This window comes from Brettanomyces bruxellensis, chromosome 9 (assembly GCF_011074885.1).
Source record: "Brettanomyces bruxellensis chromosome 9, complete sequence".
In the NCBI taxonomy this organism is placed as follows: Eukaryota; Fungi; Ascomycota; class Pichiomycetes; order Pichiales; family Pichiaceae; genus Brettanomyces; species Brettanomyces bruxellensis.
The window spans coordinates 185,967-209,104 of NC_054690.1; the positions used below are offsets into that span (position 1 = coordinate 185,967).

The 23,138-nt window shown below is 42.0% G+C and overlaps 12 protein-coding genes across 12 annotated transcripts; 6 read left to right on the forward strand and 6 right to left on the reverse strand.

The window, feature by feature from the left end:
• Nucleotides 1-7: 7 nt before the first annotated feature.
• On the reverse strand, nucleotides 8-493 carry BRETT_001967 (uncharacterized protein; the record flags this gene model as incomplete). The annotated part of the gene is made up of 1 exon (XM_041280505.1): nucleotides 8-493. The coding sequence occupies one exon, from the start codon at nucleotides 491-493 to the stop codon at nucleotides 8-10; it is 486 nt and encodes a 161-aa protein (XP_041138296.1).
• Nucleotides 494-1,375: 882 nt separating this feature from the next.
• On the forward strand, nucleotides 1,376-4,417 carry BRETT_001968 (uncharacterized protein; the record flags this gene model as incomplete). The annotated part of the gene is made up of 1 exon (XM_041280506.1): nucleotides 1,376-4,417. The coding sequence occupies one exon, from the start codon at nucleotides 1,376-1,378 to the stop codon at nucleotides 4,415-4,417; it is 3,042 nt and encodes a 1,013-aa protein (XP_041138297.1).
• Nucleotides 4,418-4,644: 227 nt separating this feature from the next.
• On the reverse strand, nucleotides 4,645-5,310 carry BRETT_001969 (uncharacterized protein; the record flags this gene model as incomplete). The annotated part of the gene is made up of 1 exon (XM_041280507.1): nucleotides 4,645-5,310. One exon carries the CDS (start codon nucleotides 5,308-5,310, stop codon nucleotides 4,645-4,647), a length of 666 nt encoding a protein of 221 aa, XP_041138298.1.
• A 520-nt stretch (nucleotides 5,311-5,830) lies between these two features.
• Nucleotides 5,831-9,118, reverse strand: BRETT_001970 (uncharacterized protein; the record flags this gene model as incomplete). The annotated part of the gene is made up of 1 exon (XM_041280508.1): nucleotides 5,831-9,118. The coding sequence occupies one exon, from the start codon at nucleotides 9,116-9,118 to the stop codon at nucleotides 5,831-5,833; it is 3,288 nt and encodes a 1,095-aa protein (XP_041138299.1).
• Nucleotides 9,119-9,126: 8 nt separating this feature from the next.
• On the reverse strand, nucleotides 9,127-10,431 carry BRETT_001971 (uncharacterized protein; the record flags this gene model as incomplete). The annotated part of the gene is made up of 1 exon (XM_041280509.1): nucleotides 9,127-10,431. The coding sequence occupies one exon, from the start codon at nucleotides 10,429-10,431 to the stop codon at nucleotides 9,127-9,129; it is 1,305 nt and encodes a 434-aa protein (XP_041138300.1).
• Nucleotides 10,432-11,047: 616 nt separating this feature from the next.
• On the reverse strand, nucleotides 11,048-11,518 carry BRETT_001972 (uncharacterized protein; the record flags this gene model as incomplete). The annotated part of the gene is made up of 2 exons (XM_041280510.1): nucleotides 11,048-11,402; nucleotides 11,457-11,518. 2 exons carry the CDS (start codon nucleotides 11,516-11,518, stop codon nucleotides 11,048-11,050), a joined length of 417 nt encoding a protein of 138 aa, XP_041138301.1.
• A 1,218-nt stretch (nucleotides 11,519-12,736) lies between these two features.
• On the forward strand, nucleotides 12,737-13,051 carry BRETT_001973 (uncharacterized protein; the record flags this gene model as incomplete). The annotated part of the gene is made up of 1 exon (XM_041280511.1): nucleotides 12,737-13,051. The coding sequence occupies one exon, from the start codon at nucleotides 12,737-12,739 to the stop codon at nucleotides 13,049-13,051; it is 315 nt and encodes a 104-aa protein (XP_041138302.1).
• A 65-nt stretch (nucleotides 13,052-13,116) lies between these two features.
• On the forward strand, nucleotides 13,117-14,586 carry BRETT_001974 (uncharacterized protein; the record flags this gene model as incomplete). Its single annotated transcript, XM_041280512.1, has 1 exon — nucleotides 13,117-14,586. One exon carries the CDS (start codon nucleotides 13,117-13,119, stop codon nucleotides 14,584-14,586), a length of 1,470 nt encoding a protein of 489 aa, XP_041138303.1.
• A 218-nt stretch (nucleotides 14,587-14,804) lies between these two features.
• On the forward strand, nucleotides 14,805-16,075 carry BRETT_001975 (uncharacterized protein; the record flags this gene model as incomplete). Its single annotated transcript, XM_041280513.1, has 2 exons — nucleotides 14,805-15,593; nucleotides 15,644-16,075. The coding sequence occupies 2 exons, from the start codon at nucleotides 14,805-14,807 to the stop codon at nucleotides 16,073-16,075; spliced, it is 1,221 nt and encodes a 406-aa protein (XP_041138304.1).
• Nucleotides 16,076-17,304: 1,229 nt separating this feature from the next.
• BRETT_001976 (uncharacterized protein) lies at nucleotides 17,305-19,316 on the forward strand (the record flags this gene model as incomplete). Its single annotated transcript, XM_041280514.1, is given in 2 exon segments — nucleotides 17,305-18,275; nucleotides 18,293-19,316. 2 exon segments carry the CDS (start codon nucleotides 17,305-17,307, stop codon nucleotides 19,314-19,316), a joined length of 1,995 nt encoding a protein of 664 aa, XP_041138305.1.
• Nucleotides 19,317-20,285: 969 nt separating this feature from the next.
• BRETT_001977 (uncharacterized protein) lies at nucleotides 20,286-22,373 on the forward strand (the record flags this gene model as incomplete). Its single annotated transcript, XM_041280515.1, has 1 exon — nucleotides 20,286-22,373. One exon carries the CDS (start codon nucleotides 20,286-20,288, stop codon nucleotides 22,371-22,373), a length of 2,088 nt encoding a protein of 695 aa, XP_041138306.1.
• Nucleotides 22,374-22,587: 214 nt separating this feature from the next.
• BRETT_001978 (uncharacterized protein) lies at nucleotides 22,588-23,055 on the reverse strand (the record flags this gene model as incomplete). The annotated part of the gene is made up of 1 exon (XM_041280516.1): nucleotides 22,588-23,055. The coding sequence occupies one exon, from the start codon at nucleotides 23,053-23,055 to the stop codon at nucleotides 22,588-22,590; it is 468 nt and encodes a 155-aa protein (XP_041138307.1).
• Between the last annotated feature and the right edge of the window lie 83 nt (nucleotides 23,056-23,138).

Sequence of the window (23,138 nt, forward strand, 5' to 3'; positions counted from 1 at the left end):
TACCAGGTTAGAAAAGATGGACCCAGTCAAAATACTTGAACCATTTTGGCTGAACTAAAATGCATTCACCGTCCGCAATCACCTCCGGTTTTTTCAACGATTTTTCGTCATATGTCTCAATATGACCATTTATAACACATTTCCTATTATGATGGTTTGTAACCTTTGCTACAAGCATTACCATCGAATCTGGGGCTGCCTTTGCATGATAGTTGATGCTTAATCGTGCCGTCACACCTCTCTTGGATGGAAGCTTTGGGAATCCACAAAAGCACAAGGACTCATCCATTAATGTTGAAATCACGCCATTATGAATCTTTCCATCAGTTCCAACTAGATTTGAGTTCAGCCGGCAAAAGGAGTACATTTCCCCTTTTTCTGGATTAATAAATATTAATGGTCCAATGTTGATCTTCTTAGGAGAATTTAATAATCCCAAACCAACATGGTTCACTCTATGGGCTTCGGGTATAAGATCGGAAGAGATAAGCATTCGGAAGCTGCTATCATCAATGAGTCTCTGAAAAATGGCAGAATTTTTGAACACTATTGAACAATGAAAGTGTCTCTTTGTTTCTTGCTGACATCACTTTTGGGTCATCACCTTTGGAAGATGGCCATGCATGGGCACACATAACAAATCCTGCAGCAAAGAAGCCGGAAGAAACAATTGTTCTTCCAGCAAACCTGAGAATTCCCATTAGTTTCAATGACTGTGATTTTGCTTAAATGTTCAGATTTGAATTGATTACAATTCTGATGAATTGAGCTTAAGAATGAATTTAATTTAATATGTTGCTTGTCTTCTTTTAAATTTATTATAGTTATGATTAAGGTTTTAAGGTACGTTATCGAAGCTTTTTCCCGCACCTTTTTTCCGTCTTCTTTTTGTTCCTCGTATCTTTTTCAGCCGCAACTTTTCTGGGGTCGATCGACTTGAAGATACTCATCGCGACTTGGGGAAAAAGGGAAAAAGGGGATCGTAAATAAATCTCTACAGAAAAGAAAAGCGAGGGAGAAGGGAATAAATGGAAAAAAAAAATAAATAAAAAAAATAAGCCATCTATCTCTCCCTCAAGAGAGTTATTTCACTACATGTTATCCCTTTTTCAATTGTACATATTTATAAGGATTCTATTTCCCCTTCTGCATTGACACATATTCCCGCAGCTGTTTGATAAGGGCTTTTTTTATTTTTTGCTCCTTCCGATTCTTATTTCTTCCCAATTTCATCCTTATTTTACTACTCAACCGCCTTATTGGTTACGAGTTCATTCAAGTGTTGATATTCTCGCCAAAGAAGAATTCATAACCAGTGGATTAGCAGAGAGTCGCTCATATTAATTTGAATTAGGTTTCGCTTTATTGAAATCTGATGGTAGGTGAAGATTCAGAACCTCCAAAGCCTGAGGAGGCAAAGTCTGTACAAATTACTGAAAATGTCGTTAAACCAGCTGAAGATGTAAAGACTGAGCAGCCAGATGCGAGTATCGAGAATGAACCGACAACTGAAGATGTTGAAATGGGAGATGCGGACGAAAAGCAACCTGAAGATGTTGCAATGGAAGATACTGATCCGAAGGATACTAAGGTTGCTGATGATGAGGAGACTAATGATGCTGAAACTACAACCCCAAACGCTCCAGTGGCTTCGATACCTCCAGTTAATACTGCAGATTCTGCCAATGAGAAAGCTGCTGATTTTCAGCCAGTAGCTGAAAAAAGTGATACTCCCGTTGCAGAAACAAAGCCAAGTTCGAATTCTGAGGAAAAAAGCACAGATACTGGTTCAAAGCCCGAAATCACAGCACAGGCAGAAAGTGACGCTATTGCGGAAAACAAATCTGACGTTGGACCATCTAGTTTAGAAAAATCTGAACCAGATACCAAAGATGAAAAAGATGATTTTGCTCTTCCAAAGGAGGTCATTTCCAAACCAGAGGCACATACTGGTAATGAAGAAGGAGATGAGAAGTCCAAAAAGACGGAGGATCATCCACCTGCATCTTTAGATACACCAGGCGAACCTGAAAAGCAAGAAAGTGCCGATATTTCCAAGGATAGCAGTGAAAAGACAGTTGATGGGGAAAGTAACAGTGCTCCAGTTGATGCATCCAAGGAAGCGCCTATTGCAACACCGAAATCTTCTAAAGTGGCAGAAGAAAAGCATGAAACACCTGCTGTCAAGATGGAGTCTTCAGTCTCCGCAAGAGACAATGAAGGTAAAAGTGTTAGATCCATGTCTTCAACTCCAATGAATGGAAATGCTTCCGAACGGTCGGCCAGCAATCTCTCTGTTTCACCTAAAATGGATAGTACTGTGTCGATGGCCACTTTGAAGAGACAGACACATACAATTGTTCTTCCCTCATATGCATCGTGGTTTGATTTGAGCCGTATCCACAAGATCGAAAAAGAGTCTCTGCCAGAATTCTTCAATAACTTCAATAAGAACAAGACGCCAGAGATTTACAAGAAGTACCGTAACTTCATGGTCAACACCTACAGATTAAACCCTAATGACTATCTTTCTTTCACTGCTGTTAGAAGAAGTTTATCTGGTGATGCTGCCACCTTGTTGAGAGTGCACAGGTTTTTGGACAGGTGGGGTGTCATTAACTACCAAGTTAATCCAGAAACAAGAACCGTTCCTATTCAACCTCCCTATACAGGAGATTATGAAGTGAATTATGACACTCCAAGAGGAATGTTTCCTTTTGAAGGTTATAAACCACCTAAAGATCTTCCTGATTTGGGCCCAATAAAGAACATTTTGGCCAAAAGTCAGGATAGTGCGCAATCTTCTGATGTTTCAAAAGGTTCAGCTGGTCTGAGTACTGCTCCTACAGGTGCTAGTGAGCATGATGATTCTGCTGAGCATTCGGAAGAGCCAGAGAGAAAGAAGCGTAAAGTTGAGCCGGCAAACATTGATCGGCAGTGGTCAAAGGCAGGTATCAAAAAACTTGCTGAAGGTATTAAGAAGTTTAATGGTGACTGGTACAAGATATCTGAATATGTTGGCGATAAATCACCCGAAGAATGTATTATTCGATTTCTCGGTCTTCCGATACAGGATAAGTATTTGGAAGAGCACAAGGAAAAGCTTGGACCGTTTAAATACGTTCCAGGACTTTCGTTTTCTCCAAGAGACAATCCTGTTTTGACTACATTGGCCTTTTTGTGCAAGATGGTTGATCCAGAGATTGCAGCAGCAGCGTCTAGTAGAGCGATTAAGTTTATGGATGAGAAGATTGATGGCAAGTTGTCTTCATTGAAGCCAGAGAAGAAGAAATCGGCAGATGAGAAAAATGAGTCCGAAGCCGATCCGCTTGTTAACTTTAAGGATGCTAGTACCAACGCTTTTGGTATACTTGGATCCAGATCGCACTTGTTTGCCACATATGAGGAAAGAGAAATGAATAAGTTGCTAGTTAGCATAGTGCAAAGCCAACTCAAAATGGTGGAGCTAAAGCTTCAAAAGCTCAACTCTTTGGAAAAGGAGTATGACTACCAAAGAAGACAGCTTTCAGACAGAAATGATGAATTATTCCTCGAGAAGCTTTCGTTGTTTAAATACACAGATACAGTTGCTTCAAAGCTCTCTCAGGCCATATCGATTATGAATTCGAATGGCAAAAGCGAACAGCAGGTTTCAGAGATTAAGCAGTCAGATGATGTTGCTGATAAATATTCTAAGGAGGCAGCAGAGACTGAAAAGCAGGAGGTGAACGGAGGTACGGAAGCCGAGAAGTCGGTCACGAACGACCATTCTGATAGTATTCATACGGATATCGCAGAAAAGCGGCCTGAGTCTGAAAAAGCTGAGGACAGGAAATCCGTCACATCACCTTTAACTGCAAGTGAAACGCCTGAAGTTAAGCAGGAAGAATCCAAGGAAGAATCTAAGGAAGAGTTTAATGATGAGTCCAAGGATGAGTCGAAAGATGAGTCGAAAGATGAGTCTAAAGATGAGTCTAAAGATGAGTCTAAGGAGTCCAAGGACGAGTCTAAAGATGAATCTAATGATGTATCTAAGACTGAATCTAAGACTGAAGAAACACCTATCAAGAAGGAGCTAGAAGGTGAAAATAATGAAAACCACTTGAATCCCGATACCAAAGAGGAAGAGACTAAGCCAGTTGAGCCTAAGAAGGATCTAGAAGGCGATGTTAAAATGGATGAATCGGAAAATGTGGATGAGAAAAAGATCACATTCACGTTATCAGTTGATGACTATGAAAAAGTTAAGAAGCTTATTCGGGAAGCAAAAGATGTGATTTTGAAACCACCAAGAAAGCAGTTGAATATACTTGAAGAGGAAACACCAGAAGAGGCTCAACAAGAAAAGGTTGAAGAAGCTGAGTCTAAGCCAATCAGCTTTGATTCACCGCGTTTGTACAGATATTGGAGTGGTTAGGTATAATGTATGGGAAGTGTTCTTTGCTGGGCAATTGCTTAAACTTTGCATTTTTGAATATCTTCTATATCCATCCTTTTATTTTTGTTTTATTTTTTTCTTTCTGTTTTATTCCTTCTTTGATATTGATAGGTTGCTTAGATATCTAGCTAATGTATTTTTACACGTTGTTTGCTTTAAGATGATTTTATTAATTTCCTATATATACGCCTGTGTGCTTACTGAATTCATAAGAATGTCTTTAATTCAGAGTTATCTTTCTTTATCTTTTCCTCCGGAATAGCTTCAGCAAGAAGCTCAGAATCTTCCACTTCTTTTGAAGATTCGTCTTCATGTTTGTGATATTTCTCTTTAAGATGCTTTTTATCCAATCCCCTGAGACCTTCAAATCTAGATCCGGGTAAATGGAAAACCGTCTCGAATCTCTCATTAAGAGGATCTAAGTCTTCCTCAATCTCTTCAATGGTTACATCTCCCTGAGATAAACCTTTGATGATCCTCTCAAAGTGTTCAAATCGCAGCTTGTAGTTGTCATTGTATTCCTCCGCACTGTTTGTCTCTCTTTGTATATTCAAAGCACATGATCCTATAAAAGTAATAAGAAACATTTCCCAGAATGTCATTCGCAAAGACCTTCGTTTCATTGCTCGTCGTATTTGTTCCTCCAGTGTTGAGTCATTTTCTTGCTTCAGCTTCTTTAGAACTTTTAACTGTTCATTTTCTCTTTGATCGGGGACCGGTTGCTCACCCATTTTAGACAGGTACTCCTTTGAAGGTCTGGGAAGATGATCCGAGATATTTGTAGATGCATTTCTTGTAAATATAAAAATCCCTCTCGCGACGCGTATGCACTCTGATGCACGCTTCAAAGCAAGCATATTCACGGTTGGCATATGTTTATTTCAAAGAAAAAAAAAGGGCAAGGCTTTATACACTAAGTATCAAAATTTCTGAAGAAACCTCGAAGATTTCAAGATTTGAAATTCCTCTATTCACGTTGATGTGGGGAAAAGGAGGAAAAAGAATCCCACACACTTTAATGTCAGATTTCGCGGATTTTAAGAAAGTCGAGAAAGGGCATTATTTTCTGGGAATTTATGTGCCACAGCAAATCCTATTTGTGAAAAGGGCCTCAGAGTTCTGCCAGAAACTGTACTGAAAAAGTTTCAAAAGGGCAAGCTATTCTCTTTAATTTGAATCCTCAATTCATTATTGCTTGCACTATAAGCTGACAATATAGCCCGGATTTGAGTTCACTATTGATTATTAGTTTGCCTTTGTGTTCACGACTTCACGTACCATCCTTACACAAATTAATTAGCTCCATATACAATTCAGATCCAAAAGCATAAAGCAGAATTTATTTAACTTCTTACTGCAAGCTTTAAATAAAGCATACATATAAAGTGTGCCTCAGGCAGAACCATGTGGGTTCTCATCATTTAATTCATCCTCAGCGTTTAACTCATCATCATCTGCCGCACCTATATCATTCTCAGCCCCATTTTCAAGGAAACTATCAATCTCTCTAGCATCATCCTCCTCATCAGCATATCTAAATAATGAATCATCATCATTATCAACAATTCTGTCGTTAAAAAACGATGTCACTGCATCTGAGTTTTCACCTCTCACTCCCAGCACTCTTCTGCGCAAAAATGCAGACACTTTGCGTTTCACACTTGTTAAAAAGCTGAATGCGTAAACACCTGCCATCACAATCTTGTTGACAACTCTATCTGTGTTGTTTTCCTCCACAAGCTGGAGATTATCATCATCGTCAAGCCTAATCTCTCCGAATCTTTGAAAGCCTCCGTTTCTCCGAATACCTCTGTCATAAACAAAGGCTGCAGATGCAATAAATGCCGTCAATGGAATTGCAATAACCCAAAATAAGGATCCTCCGTGCACGCCAATATCATGCTCTTTCTTGTAGTCGTTCTCTTTTCCAGGGCACGGATGCGATGCCCATTTATCGAGCTCTAAGCCTCCTTCGCAAGTACTGAGAGGAACTTTCCTGTAGCCTGTTGGCTCCCAGTATTCCAAAGTACCGGGAGAAATTCTACAAATCTCTGAGTTGTCCTTAGAAGAAAGACCTTTGATAAGCTTACAAGTCCCGTCAGATGCAAGCTCAAAGTTGTAGTCGCATTCAAAGTCATTTCTGGTACACGAGCAGTTCCGAATGTGCCTATATCCCTCAGAAAGTGGGGCTGCACCAATAAAGCAGTTTGATGAGGCTTTCCGGCGCAGATATCTCCACTCGTGGCCAAAAAGACACTTATCATTCTTGAGATCTGGCCGTTGTGGACTCCAATACTCAAAGTCTTTTTGATTGTCACTGTCACCAATGTCAACAGCACACTGTCTATCCTGAAGTCTGGAAAAGTCTATGCTTAAAGCGGTGTTCGAACCATCGTCATTACGCATCAAGAGCATAAATCTTCTGGCTGTATCCGATGGAACCGTAGAGAGGTCATTAACCACACGCTTGCTGGTGCTGAACTTGTAATCTTTCCATGTGTATCCTTCATCTAGAGAATACGAAAGTGTGTCCGTTGGCTCCGAAGAGCTCACTATCACAAGTATTGTACCCTGATCGCCAAATTCCCACATATATCGGCCTTTCTTTATCTCTCTCCAGGTTGTTCCGGCATCGCTCGTAAAGAACAAGGCTGTGTCCGGGTCTGACAATGGCTTGAGTTCCTTGCCAACATTTCCCAATCCAAATAGCATTCCCATTGCTGATCCTGAAGAAAATGTGTCTCTGATTGGATCGTCCCTCTCCGTGAAAGAGTGGAGATTCAAAGAGCAATCTTTGCCACACTTATACTTCTTTCCCTTTGAGTCAACCAAAGGTGCCGGGAGAGGATTCCATGTAGCACCGTCATTATGCGTAATCAGAGTCTTGAGCTTCTTGTCCCTTCCCTTTTTGGATTCGATTTCCTTCACATTGCTAACCACATTCAATAGCGATATACCTTCAAGCCCCTCAACGCTTTCAAAATCAACATATGCATGATCATCCCGGTTCACATGTCTGATCGAAGTGACATACATTGTTCCATTGTAGTTGCCTTTCAAAAGGGCACCATACTGCTCTCCTTCAATTGGATTTGTAGTCACGTGCATGAATATCTGCTTCGAGTTCACGTTCAAAATAGTGTAAGCCGTCTGTCTGGTAACTGCAATATCATGTGGGAACTGGACCTTGGCAAAGTCAACACCATTAACTGAGACGAAGGCTGCCAACGAGTTGTCCTCTTTCAATGTGGCAGCAACAAAGAATTCGCCACTTGAGGTAGACCCAATTACTTTATCTAGAAGCACGTCGCCATCTGTGGCAAAGTAGTCAACACTGGTGATTAATTTGGCCAAAGGCTCCGATGGTCTTTTCGTCTCACATATGATTCTCTTATCCCGAATGTCATAGTGCTTTGAGTCAAAGATCGAATCTGCAAAATGGCACTTCCGGATGTTATCAAGCATGTGTATAAACGATTTGCCGTTATCATTTGTAATAGCAGCCTTTGAGACTTTGCAGTCGCCGATAGAATTGCAGTCCTCCTTATAGTACCAAATGAATCTTGAGCTGTTGGCCTTACTGAAAGACATATCGTAGCTTGGTGCTCCACCATACGATGTCGTGTATGGAGAATTAAACGTGTCAAAGGTTCCCGCACGGTCAGAGGAGAAGTATGTTGTTCCATCCTTGGTGACAACGTACACGTTATTTGGGTAGTATGGATTGGTAAATGCACTTGCAATATTACCTTGTGCGGCGCTAAGAGAAGGCGGCTGCACGAAACGAGCACCACCATCATAAGATACATATAAGACCAACGATTTCGTCACCACCAACAAAGTTTCATCAGGAATTCCGCCATTCTCTAAATCCCTTTCAAGATAGACGTAGGAGATAACACTTTCATGAAATGCGTACTCGAACACCTTGATTTTGTCACGCTGTGCCTCCTTCACAATCTCCCTGCAGTCAAGTGTGTAGTCATTCTTGGGAATGTTAAAGCCACCCTTGCAGTTGTCACCAAGGATCATCTGCCTCGAAGAAACTTTAATCTTCCGATTCAAATTTTTGCCTGTGCAAACCTCATTTGCAATCACCTCTGGAATCGGAACACATGCTAATTGCTTATCCTGAATAAAGCCGTGAGCACACTGTGTATCGTTGACTGTACATTTGCAAGGCTCTGATATGACCTGCAAATCCTCGTAGAGAGTACTGGCAAAGCAATCAGCGTCCTGCTTCCTCCTGTTGTATTTCTGTTTCTGTCCAAGGATACAAACAGGTTCTTTGGTTTGGGAATCCTGTCTCGCATACCACACCTCATAATCCTTCTTTTTGTCGCATTTCCTGCTGAACGCATTCGAAAAGTCAGCCGATGTAATGATGTATTTTTGACTCTTTGTGTCAAACAACAAAAACGTCATGTGATGCGAGGTACCATCCTTAGCCGTGGTCATCATAACTGGTATTGAATTCTGATTTTCTAGTTTCATACTGGACCATGTCTTTCCCTGGTCTAACGAATAGGTAAAGCTGTCCGTTTTCCAAACCATGTTACGGGATTCATCAAATTCTGTTTTGAAAGGTATGCAGACGGCAATATTTCCAAAGTCGGCAAATGAAAATGTAGATGGAGAATCTAGGACTTTCCTCCAGCTTGCACCGCCATCCCTGGACATATACGTATTCATATTGAGAAGTTTTCGGGCAGTTTTTCTCCCCTAATACCAATTCCAAGAAGAATGCCCGGCGTAGGACCAGTGACAAATTCACCGCTTCCCACTGCTTCTTGCAACGAAACAAGATTCACGCTGCATCCTGCATCCTCAGTGCATTGGTCATCGTCTAAGAATTTAAGATCACGCCATGTCAAGCCATCATCAATTGTAATCTTTGACCTGAATGCCGGCATCATTGTGGTCTTGTCAAATCCGGTTTGGATCCCAACAATCCAGGAGCCATCAACACCCTGGATATTTATCGCTGTATTCATCATATTGCCCATAGTTATCACGTCTCCGATCATTTTTGTGAAATAGAGCCCCTCTGAATCAGATTTGTACATGGTGGCTGTAGGAAAACGTTCTCTTGATGCTGATGAAATAATAGCAATATATAGAGACTCCTGCGTGGATGGAAGAAACTGTAATGCCCAGCGACGCACTTGTTCCCCAAAGTACGACTTCCGGAAACTCATACCATCTTTCGAAACGTATAGTTCAATCATACCATTTCTTGAGTAAACATCCGAGGCCACAAGCACGACCAAAAATGAGTTCTCAATTGTAATTGCAAGGATGTTAGCGTTCTCCAAAGCATCCTTCATTGGAACGAGAACAGTCTTGAAGAAATCGGTGGTTGCAATAAGCTGGCTGCTACTTGAAGAACCAAACACGTCACGTTCTTGTCTTTTGCAAACGATCAAATCGTCATTTTTTGCGTTAAAGTATTGGTTGGTCTTGGCAAATGTGCAATCGGATAAGTCGTTGATATCAACCTTGATAGGAGGCGTAGCTAGTCCGTCCTTGGTGTAATAGTAGGTACTGTTACATTGAGTAAACTGTAAGCTTTCTTGGCATGATTGGAAATTGAAAAGAATCTTCTTATGATCGACATAGTTGACGCTGGCAGAAGAAAAAAGCACTGGTTGGTCCACATCGACACTAAATTTCTTCCAGCTCATTCCATGATCGTTTGTATAATAATGTGAGCGGCCGTTTGAAAACGCAAAGCCAAGTTCTTTATCGAAATCAACAAGTTGCAATCTCCGAGGACGAATATTCTCTTCGCCTTCCCAGAAATTTAGCTTTTCCCAATTCTCGCCATTATCTTTCGACCTGAAGAAGGCCTTTAAATCTTGTGAGATAATAACTGAGGAATCATCGAAATACATCAATTTCTGAATGTTGTCAAATTCTTTGGTGTATATTTTCGGTTTAAAGTCAGACGCAGCAGCCGAGATACTTGCAAGTAGCAAAAGTATACTAAGCATATTGCTTATCTGCAGGAAATGGTCCATGCACCGCATTATGTCAGTTATGGTATGTACTGTTTGCTCTCCGGACCTTAAACAACAAAACCTTCACTAAATATCAATAAATGTACCCTCGTAAAGTTGTCTATCCCTCCTTACAAATTCCAATCAAACAATTGTCCTTATAATATATCTAATTTGATTTTTTAAAATGAAGTTAGACTGCATAATGCTAAAGTAACTTGCGAGCGCTTATATTCCAGGAAAGTTAATGTTTTGCGGTCTCGGCGCTTTTTTTTTTTTATCTATTTTTTTTTATTTCTGCCTTCTCCCGTATTTAAATCCAAAGTTTGTTACTAATCATCTAACTTACGTTACACCTTATAATTCCATATCTCCTTGATTAATGTTTCAGTGACAAGAAAAGAAGTTTACGTTTACTTCTATGGCTATCAATTGTCATAATTTGCAAGCATACACATTGTATTACCATCAACAGCAAATCCCAGTCGAGTTTATATATATATATGTCTAGTAAAGTCAGTTGTCCGTAATGTAGTTGAAATCTTTGTTGCTTTTGCATACACAGCCAAGTTCTTCCTGCTTCAAGTGTCAAGCTACACTTCGTTTATTCCTATATGTACCATTTGAATCTGTCAGGTCCGGTAACACCAAGCAAATACTGACTCCGATTCTCCACTCTAAGTGATCCTGGAAGATGTTTAGAATCCATCGGAAGACTGCTTTTATTGATTTGAATTGTAGCAGGCTCAACGATTAAACTTGAGGCTACCATGCAGTTGACGAAGTTTGTTTGGTCCATTGTCGGCACTCTTACTATGCATTCAAGGTTATGTTCGTCATTTGCCAAAATATCGCATTGAATTGACTGCCCCATCACTCCCTGGAATTGATTAAGGGCCTGAACTATCAATTTCTTCCATCCTAGGGCATCTAAAGATGGATTACCTTCAGGTATATCAATGATTCTGAAATGATGTTAGTATTTTCTCAATACTGAAAAGCGCTTTATCCATACTTACAATTTCAACTTAAAGTAGTACCATTCCTGGTTTTTTAGCGTTATTGATTTATCCTGTGACATTGCTTGATATTAAATTGATACTTTGAATTAAATTAACGTGCATGGAGAGTAATACTTGACCTAAACAGCTTGTCTTGGTGTGTGAAAACTGATCAGCATTAAATTTTTTTTTCTCTTTTTTTCTTGCTTCTTTGAGATATTCACCTGAATAATCCAATTCACAGGATTTCTCTTCACCAGAATACCATATATGTCAAAACACAATGAAGCTCTCGAACAATGGAATTCAAGTAAGGAAAAATGGTATTGTTATATCAACTGACTAATATGAGAACTACTTCTATATAAAGTGAAGATATTCCCTTTTGTATATCATTATACATACTCTTCATTACATACTACAATAAATATCGAAACACTATATAAATCTGGTAACACTAACTTTAACAATATAAAAACCAATTCTCGTTATTCTTTATCAAAAGAGACATCATAGTCATGATATACTTAAGACAGCTGGAAACGGTAATAAACTTTTTAACAGTATGTATTTTGGCATAGGTATTCTCTGTCGAATATTTTTTTTCGAGGAGCTTTAATGTCTATCTCAATGATTGTCAGAAAGTATTATTTCTTTCAAATTAGACTGTCTTTAAAATAAAGCTTAGGCATTCTTTGAAAGCAGACAAAATACTATTATGTGACTACATCCAATACACTCTACATCAATAATCAGAATATTTGTTTAGGTTGGATGGTCCTTTTCTAAAAGAATTGGAAAACACACTGATTTCAACAATTCTTGTCGTAAAAAAAAAGCGCATCATTCTGGTAAGCTTGTGATTTTTTTTCGTTCGCCAAGAATCCAAGGAGTTGTAGCAGCAGTAGCAAGTGAAATTTAAGTAAAAATATGAGGAAAAAAATAGGTTATCGTTTTACAAGGCTGGTATTAAGAAAAATCTTGGCCATGTCCATTTCCACCCAACCCAACTTTCTTTTCAAATACCGAAAAAAGCCGCATCACGCGTCTCCGGGCTTCCAAAAACAATACAGGGGACCCAAAAAATATCGGAAACAATATTTTGATTGGACAGAAGCAGCAAAATTTGATTTCTCACAATAAATTCATCATGAGGCGGATGCAAGAAATTCGATTCGATTATTTGTGCTAAATTCACTTTTGCAATTCACATAAATGTTACCTTATCAATTCTCTTGTGCTTTATGTCTCGACTGGTTTGAATTATCGTTTTAATTCATTGACTTGATACCAGGATAATGCGTGGAAGACGAATCGTGGGATACATTTTTTTCACCCTAGCGGTGTTTTTCGCATTTGGATATCTTACAACAACAACTACGGAAATCGCAAGCTATATTTTCAAAGATGATAGCTCTTTTTTCAAGCAGATAGCTTTTCCAAAGCTGTTGAAGAAGGAGCAAATTACTTTAAACAACTATGACAAGCACATTAGAAGAATAGACCTCGAAAACGCAACGGCAGTTTTTAACGAGGTGAATAATGCAGCGAGGCAGAAGAATGCTGACTTGAACCCAATTGGTGTGAGTTTTATTCCGCATACATTCCAGTAGGCACTCATCTATATCATTCAACACGAAACGGAGGGAAGATCCCAGATTCTTTCGAGTGGACGGCAATGGATTATGAATTTAGTTATAATTTTGCACACTTTAACCGGGGAAAGCCAAGATCCGGGAGACCAGGTCCACCTCCTGGGGGTCATAGGGGTAGAAAACATCATGGAAATGGTCCGGGTGGAAAGTCTCCGTTTGGAAAAGGACCACACGGGGGACCAAGACCACCTTTTGGATCTGGAAATTCCAATTTATTAACATTTGAGGTGACAAGGCCGTTGGATAAGCTTTTCTACCTTGGTGGAGCCTCTGCAGCTAAAAGCGAAACAGGAGAAATGGACACTCAGTACATTCTGTCACAGGCAGAGTCGTACGATGTGTTTGATGAAAGATGGGCAGCAGAGCAAATATGCTCCTGGGGGAAAAAGAATGGTGGCATAGACGGATATATCCGTCTCGAGATTGGCTTTGAGGTCGTGATTTGTGATTTCTATGAGAAACTGCGGCTTATTTCGAATGTTACGCTATCGAATGTGACTGAACTTCTCGAGTTTCCACCTGAGAAGTTTGACAAAAGATCGTTGGAATCGCCAGACGAGGATGAGTTGAACAGGAAAAGATCGTCGATAATAGACGGATTCCAGGCCATGTCCGGATACGAACAGTACGAATCTGGTGAACGTGTTTATTCTGGTGACGATAGAATTTTGTTGGACTTCAGCAAGCTTGTGACCCCACTTAATCGCACTTATATCAACCCGGATCCATACAAAAGACGAATTTATAACATATCGACTGATGTCAAAGGTCAGCTTTTAACAGAACTTGATGCGGTTTTATCCACACCGAATGATCCATACAGTTCTACCAATTGGCAGGTCGTGACCACTAACATTGAGAAGAAGTTTGGCCCGATCTTGGCCAACTTAAACACCAGCTTTGCCCTCTACAACGCGCACAAGACTTTGGGAGTCTTGGGAGCAAACATAACAACGTATACGTTCAATTTTTATAGGAGATACGTGAACTACCCGGAGCATAATCTTTCGGCCGAGGCAAGAAAAATGGCTATTTGGGACTATATTCATCCTTACCTGCCTTTAAAATCCAGGAGCGATCTTCTCATATTGAGTTCTCTTGCAAAAGTTCAGGAGTCTTTAGTTGATGCTATGATTGAGTCGTTTGAGCTTGGCCGTGACTTGATGTCAGTTTATACGATTCCAAACATGCCTAAGGAGAAGAGAAATGCCTTGGAAAAACAAGCTTTATCCTTGCAGACGAAGATTAAGAGCCTCCTTGACACATTGAACTGGCCTCTTTTCTATAGATGCAGACAGAATTGCAAGATTGGAGAAATGTGCTTTATTCCAACATGGGGTCCATCTCCTCTAGGATGGGGGAATGCAGCTCTAGGATTTCAAAATGACCAGGACGGACGTAGGAGAATAAGCCATGATTGTCAATGCATCAGTTACAGAACTCTTTTAGAGGCATCCGAACACAAAGGGGAGAGTAATCGGCCAAAGTTCTAGAGCAAGGAAGAGAAAAGCGATCTTTGCGGTGTTTGGATGTTGGTAGACGAATCTTTATTTTATTTTATTTTTTTTTTTTGAGCATGAATTTTTTCGCTGGTCGGATGCATTTCTCAATATATTCTGAGAGAAACAACAACGCTATCTAATCTAATTTGACTTATAGGGGTACATACCTTGGAAGATATCGTGAAACGTGAACGTTTCTGTAGGCAATAATGTTTCCAAGACTGTCTAGAACAGTGACTTTGGGGGTGAGAAATTATGCGACAAAATCAGGGGGTGATTTCCAGTATGGCGATCTTCTTAGTAGGTTGAGCAAAATAAGCCAATCAAAGCAAAATGCAGATTTCCAGAGAACTAAAAACAAGCCTGAATCTAAGGGAAAAGAATTTGATAGGCAGGAGGTCACAGCAAAGCAGCGTGAGAGAAGTAATTTCAATAATAAGAGAGATGCCAAGAAGAATACACTAGAGAGAAAAATGAGTAGATTTCGCCGGAGACCTGAGGATGAGGCCTCTAGAAAGGGCACAAGAAGACGTGGGAAGCTCAATTTAGGGGAAAGGAAGATGGATATGGAGCCGGGGTTTGAAGCAGGATCATCATCTGCTGGACCAAACGAGGAGAAAGTGTTTAGAGAGTTGATTGACAAGAGGACAAAGGCCTTGGCCAGCTTTATTGAAGAGATATTTGGCGATTCGAAAAAAAAGGTCAAGAAGCCTATTGATGAGGGCCTATTGAAGGACTTGTTTTTGAGGGTCGATTCGGAAATGGGCAAAAATGAGAATGAATCAAACATGGAGGAGGTGAGTTTAGAAGAAAAGAACGCAAAGGAGATGGAGGAGCGTTCTCAGTACATTGAGAGAAAAAGAATTCCGGAGGATATTCTACCACCAACTTTGGACGAAATTAGAAACAATTTCCAGAACTCGGCAGTGATCAAGACGTTATTTAGCATAAAGGACTACGACGGCAATTTCATGCACGATGTTACGCATCCTGCACCAGTACGTACAAACCAGACATTCCGGATGTTGCCAAGTTACAGCTTACGAAGACTAAGATACCATTCAACACCGAGAACAGGATTCTTATTGCAGTGGAGAAAGTTCTTGCCAGAAGGGGCATTAGTATTGAAGATGGGAAGTTGGCGGATCGTTTCTTCGAATGTAAATCCACAATTCACTCATTTGAGAACCCACTCAAGGCTAAGAACGAGATCACCATCAACCCAAATATAAGGAAGTTGGCGGACATTCCAGAAAAGGAACTCGAGAAAGCAATTGCCGAAACTGTTGATGGAGCCAGAAACGAGATTCGGCCAATCATAAATGAAAACCAGACTGAACGTGCGAGGTTGAATGCACAGGTCGTGGCGAATGCATTAAATAGTAACGCTCAGCTGAAAGTGGATGATATCCATATTAAGCTATCAGAGGTGCTTACGGGACAGAAAGGCCTTAAAGAGCTCCCCAAACTAGAAAACTGAGCCTAGCCTATATTTAATATTTTATTCATGTATATAACACGACAAAAAGAAGAAAATGGAAACAAAAAAGTTGAACGGTGGGCTCTGGGCGTTGTTCGTAGCAATCTTACACAATGTTTACAATATAAAAGAAGATATTTTCAGTCACCGAGAATTTGTATCCGAAAAAAAAAAGAGTGCATGACCGGTATTTGAATATAATGCGAAAGATGAAACAATAAAACGTTCATGCGCATTTCGGTGATTGGACTTGCGACGCTTGGCAATAACTGCGCCTCGTTGAATGTGGTCACAAGTTTTACATACCGTAATAAGAAGAAGATAGAAGCTGCTGGGACTGGATTAGAATTTGAAGAATAAAGAGGCTAAAAAATTTGCGTTTGAAAAAGTCGGGTGCCAAGAAAAATAAGACTAAGATTCCTGTGTAAAAGAAAGTTAAAAATGTTTAATTTTAGGCGTAGAATACGTATTTTTCAGTGGGTCAAAATGGTAAACGAGAGAGATAAAAAAAGGATGGAAACAAATAAGAAAAGAATCTGAGGAGTGGAGCACATCACTGAGTATGACAATGCCAATGGTGTTTAATGTAAATGTAATTTTGTGATGAATGAGATAGAGAGAAAGCAAAGAAAGAGGACGAGCTATTTATAATTCTTTATTATTATTATTTTTGTTTTGTTGCTGTACACAATGCCAGACGGCAGAACGCAAAAAAATACACAGAAAGTGCATAAAATATTGGAATTAATTTATGAAAGTCAGAGGCAGAGCGAGTATACGGATTAGTGGAGGAGCCCCGCAAAGCAGGCAGTTCGGCAAACGGCATTATTCGCACGACATTAAAGAGGCTGCAAAAGCATAAATGTGCAAAATATGAAGTCACGGTGAAAGCACATTTCGCATTTCTGTTATGTCCGATCTTTCCAACGTTCCTCAGGGGGAACAAAGATTCGCATTATTAAAGAATAGTTTCGCACTGCATGTGTGGTTCCGCTTCCGGACAGGTTAAAAAAAAAAAAAAAAGGAAAGTTAGTTGTTTACCGCAGGGCTAACGCCGAGGCATTGAGGCAGATATTTGGGGATATTTTTGCTGGGGCAAAATAAATTGAAACGGGAGGTGAATTTTCAGCCAAGCAGCATTCTGTCGAAAGAAGTGATTTTTAGTCTTTAGCAGTCGCAACTATAGCAATCCAGTACTACTAAGAAAAGCCAGAAACGCCAGTAATACTATGGCGGACAGAAGCAGGAGTAGTTTAGACCAGATTTCAGGAAATTCTGTCCAGTCTTCCTCCATTCCAGATGACACCTTAAACGACATCATGAACTTCAATCTTGACAGTGGAAGTGCACAGTACACAGGCAGTGGAGGGCCGCGCGGGCAGCCTGATGCTAGCATGCATGTTAACCACGATAATATGCAGACAAGGGCCCCGATGCTGCCGAATATCATGATTGAGCCGGCAGGATTTGGTGGGCCGGCGATATCCTCCCAGGGCAGGCCTACCGGGGAGCATACGGGGGGCCAAGGGGAAGCCGGGGCAGACTTCGAGGGCTCTTACCAGAGCGGGCTGCTTTTGCACCCGCTGAGTGCTGCCAGCAACAGTTATTCTGATCTTTCGAACACTTCTCCGTACATGTCAGCCCCGGAGTCTCCATTTGGGGACGATGACGATCTTTCCAGTTTTATAAACTCTGCACTTGGCGATGCCCGTGGGAGAATGCCAGGGGGAATGCAAACAGTTCAAGAAGGAGAAGTTCAGGAAGGAGAAGTTCAAGGGGGAATGCAGACAGAAATGCAGGCACTAAATCAAGGAGGGTTAATGGACCCGATCGAGCAGTTAGCACCGTTAACCGTTGGAAACCTCCAGCAGCAGGAGCAACTACAGAAGCAGCAAATACAACAGCAACAGCAACAAATACAGCAACAACTGCACCAGGTGCAACTTCAGCAACTCCAGCTGCACGACTCCACGGCAGATAGGCTAGTGTTCGGGGCAGCCGAGGCCACCGACCACTCGCTTGGCAACTTCTTGGCCAGCCCGTTTTCCGCTGCCTCGCCAAAGAGCTTTTCCGCAAGCCAAAACGACAGTGACTACCTCCAGTCGCCGTACGCGACCCCGTCTGCCAACATAGTTGAGAATCCGGAGGCCGTTGCAGCCAAGACGCCGTCGCTTTTCTCGCAGTCGCCGTCTCGAGCATCGTCTGTGAACCTGGCAGACGACGTGGCCGTCCAGGGCCAGTTATCCGGATAGAGAAGGATGTTTCGGCGGGAGTTTCGGCGGGAGTGTCAGTGGGGGCCCCAGTGGGAGGGCCTAGTGACTCAGCAGATGCTCCCCCGGGTCCTACCGGGTCCTCCGAGCAGCCTCCGGATACGTTTCTCTCGATTCCGGCCGACGAGCCCCACGGCCGACGCCGGGGCAGCGTTTCGTCGAGATCGCACTCGCGGAGATCGTCGTCTTCACACACGAGGGGCTCGTCACGGTCGAGAACTTCGTCCCGGGTGAAAAAGCCGGACTCTGGGGCCGGATCCCGGTCGGGATCCCGGTCGAGATCCCGATCCAGGTCCAGATCAGCATCCATATCCACCTCCAGGCACTCCAGGCAAGGCTCGGACTACGAAGAGACAGTGGATGAAAACGGCCACCTCACGTACAAGCTGTCCAGGGAAAGGCTAAGCGACTTGGCAGCCCCTGCATCAGCAGGAAAAAAGAAGATGCAGAAAAATCCAGCGACGTTTGTATGCAAAGTGTGTGGCAAGAAGTTCACGCGACCGTACAACTTGAAGTCTCACATGCGTACACACACGAACGAGCGGCCGTACGTGTGCTCGATATGTGGGAAGGCGTTTGCCCGGCAGCATGACCGGAAAAGACACGAGGACTTGCACACGGGAGAGAAGAAGTTCCAGTGCCGGGGAGTTCTTGCAGACGGCATAACGGTATGGGGCTGTGGGAAGCGGTTTGCCCGGACAGATGCCTTGCGACGGCACTTCCAGACCGAGTCGGGCAAGGAGTGCATCCGGCCATTGCTCCAGGAGATGGCGCGGGAGAAGGAGGGGTACCGGGGGCGGGGGTCCGCGGGGCTTCCTGGATCTACCGGGCGGACCGCTACCCGGGAGAATATCCCGGGGCGCGAGGCGATTCCGGCAGAAGGGACCATCAGCGGGCAAATGGCGGGCGCGAAAATTTTGACCCGGTGGCCATCGCCATGGATAACGCCAGGGCAACCCGGAAGGGCCTGAAGGACAAGAAAAGTGGCTGATGGTAGAAAAGTGGCTGATGGTAGAAAAATGACTGGAGGGAGAGAAATGGCTGGAGGTAGAAAAAATCTGCCAGGTGACTCCGCGCCCGTTTCCTACGATGCATACATCTTATTCTTGTACTAATACGGAATTTGTAGATTTATAATTCATTAAGTGACATACCTTGAGAGTAGGGAGTGAAGTGTTGAATTGCACTAATGGCATTAATTGTACTAATGAGATTAAATTAATTGCTAATGGGACTAGATTAATTGCTAATGGGATTAAATTAATTGCACTAATGGTATTAAGCTAATCACACTATAATATTTTAGTTAATTACTTCAAGTGTGACGCCCATTACTTTATGGCGTTCTAGTATGAGTGTTTTTAAGGCTAAAAGTATAAAAGTAAAGAAGGTAAAATGCACATGCCTAAATACCTAATCCTTATCAGCGAGGCTTTGTTGGACATAAACTAGGTACGGCTGTTTTCGGCAGACGCGACTGTCGACGCATCTATTATCATTTGACTGATTGCATCTAGTTAATTGCACTAACGATAATAAATTGAATGCACTAATTGCATGGAGTTAATTGCACTGATGTCATTAAACTGATTGCACTAATGATATTAAATAAAATTCACTATTTGCATCGAGTTAGATGAATTGCATCAAGTCAATTGCATTGTATCGTCTCCAAGACCCTAAGCGCCGAAAAATTTGGAATATGATAGAACAGGAGCAAAGAACTTTTTTTTTTTTTTTTTTTTTTTCATTTTTTCCCTCCTTCTTCACCCCACTATTTTTCCTCAAGTCCTGCTCACTGCTCACAGCTCTACTATGCTTCCGCTTTCTCATACACTGATCCAAATTCAAACATTGCTTCAACTCAAATACACTACATCTCTTATTTCTTCAATTCAAGCGAGCAACATCTAGAGCGGCGCTTGAAACGGTAATATTTGATGACTACAGGATTGCACCTCACTCTCATCACTACCATTACTTCCTATTTTCTATTAACAGAATCATCAGTAGCGGAATTCAACCGGCCGGAAACTTTCACTCCAGACAACTTGGAGGACTCCAAAGAGAACCTCAAAGGTTTCAGTCTACTAAATCAAGTAACATCCAAAGTGTTTCACGGATCAACAAAAAGCGGCAATTGGACATTCATTGTCTCCGGTGTAGCAACATTCCTTTTCCTAGCGGCAACAACCGACTGGCTACTATCCTCACGCGGCAAGAAACGCCCCTTCTATCAGCAGTTACATAGCTTTATGACCAGACTTGGCGAAAGATTCAGCTCGGCTCTAAGTCTATACAGTACTTCCGGCTTCAACAGTGATTCACACTTGCTAAAGTTTCACTCCGATGACTACAAGAAGGCCTTGAAGCTTGGTGGATATCCGGGAGGCCTCGCAAACGATGGAAATACGTGCTTTATGAACTCTGTCTTGGAGAGTCTCGCCTCTTCTCATGAGATTGTCGATTTTCTCACCCAGTTTACCGATAACTCTGATGATAACGAGAGCCAGAAATCCGGCTTCTTCCGGAAGAAGCAGCTCAAAGCTCCATTTTCTGATGCTCTCCTTGAACTTTTGAATAAGTTGAACGGGAGACATGGCCGGAGAACACACACGTACAAGACGAAAAGACTTCTTTCGTCCATGAAGGACGGACCAACTAAAAGCATGTTTCTCGGCTATAACCAGGAGGATGCCCAGGAGTTCTACCAAAGCTTGATGCGGCAGGTCGAGAAGGAGTTCAAGAAAGTCGAGATGCAGAAAGAGGGCTTGCTTGTGGATGAAGATTTCGATAAATCAGAGGCTGAGAAGAGAAGCCAGTCGCAAATGCCTCGAGAAAGCTTTGAGGATAAAGCCGCAGGAATGACTATGGGGTTGGAGGATTTGGGATGCCTTGGCAAAGTGTATGTTCCAGCAGTTCAGGTGGATCCGGATGTTGCTGGTGTTGAGTCTAAGGTATATCCTCTGAAGTTTGTCACTCCTGTTGATGGTCTTATCTGCGAGAGGATAGGATGTACGAATTGCGGCGAAACAGGCGGTATTCGATACACGGTGACTTCTGGGCTTGGACTAACACTGCCTTACAACTCTGACACAGCCTACCGGCTTGAGGACTTGATGGATGAGTGGAAAAAGCCTGAAACTATAGACGGTGTGGAGTGTAACAGGTGCGGATTAAAGAATATGAAGTCGGGACTCGAGCAGAAGCTTGCCGAATTCAGGCAGAGCACCGATTCGACTGCTGGCAGGCTTGTCGAGCTGACGGAGAAGCGAATTTCGGAAATTGACGAAACGCTTTCAAAGCCAATCATCAACGATGATGATTACAACCGGCTCCACACGAAGAACATGGAGAAGAAGTCTACGAAGATTAAACAGGCATACTATTCGCGTCCACCGGCTGTGTTGTGTATTCATGTAAATAGATCGGTGTTTGATCCTCGCACGTACACGGTGAGGAAGAACAATGCAAAGCTTATATTCCCGATCCATCTGAATATCACGGATTATGTTGCTACACCGGATGATATTAACATGGATGCTAGGATGCCGTTCAGGAAGAGAGACACACCGTCTGAGGAAGAAGATGATGGAAAAGAAGCAGAAAATAGCTCTGCACATGACCCACGCCTCGAGTACACATTGAAATCGGTGATTTCGCACTTTGGAACTCACAACTATGGACATTACATAGCATTCAGAAGATGCAGACAGATGTGGTGGAGGATTAGCGATGAGATAGTTAGGCTATCTTCAGAGAAAGAGGTTCTTGCATCACAGGGAACGTTCATGCTTTTTTACGAGCTCACGAGCAGGAGCAAAGGCGAGGAGCCAGAAGAAGTTGTTGCAGATGAAACATATCCAGATGATACTGCCAGTAACGACAGTTCATCAAGTTTGGGAAGTTGCAGTAGTAGCATCCCGTCTGAAGAAGAAGATCATTTGCCAAGCTCAACGGAGACATCCCCGGACTCGATGGATGAAGAAGCACAGAAGCAGTTCATAAATGCACAGGCAAACTTATAATGGCACGACACTTAATGAGTTGGATAAAATTCCTTGCTGTATTTAGAAGACCCTCCATTAACGTTATTAGCGTTACATGATTAAATGGTATTACGTTTATTATATTAGAAATAGATTAAGTAAGATCCGTTGTAAAGCAAAAGTTTCGTAACTGTTGACCGCATGTCAGATTTATCAGCTTCTATCAACTTCTATCAACTTCTATCAACTTCCATCAACTCCTATCCTTTGAAAGCTCTTCCTTGATGAGTTCCTGAAGATCGAAATCATATTTGTTTGGATCCTGGTCATCTTCAACAGTCGTTGCCGTACTTGTTGAAGGTGTCTTTCCTGGTTTGTCCAATAGATGAAGTTTAACTGGTATGTCATCTTCTGTTATCTTGACATTCTTCACCTTGTGGTAAATTTCCTTCAAGCCGGTTTTCGTAGTACCTTTGGAAACAGAAGAAGATGCTGCTATATAACTTTCCTCTTCATCAGGTGGGATGTATGTAGAGGAGCTTAAAGGCTGATGAAGTTGTTTCTGTCTCACCTCTTCAAGATGTATGGCTTGTTGTTTTCTTTTCTTTTCGAAATAGTCATCGTTCCTACTGTACGAAGCCACACCGGATATCTTCGGCAAGATTACTATGACGGCAATCATTAAAGCCGCGACAATAAGTAGCACTATGAAGCTCTGCATGAGTGTTGATGTTATTGTGAAGAGAATGATTGGTAACTGGAAATATATGTAATAGAGTTCCCAGTTGATGAAATGCCCCACTC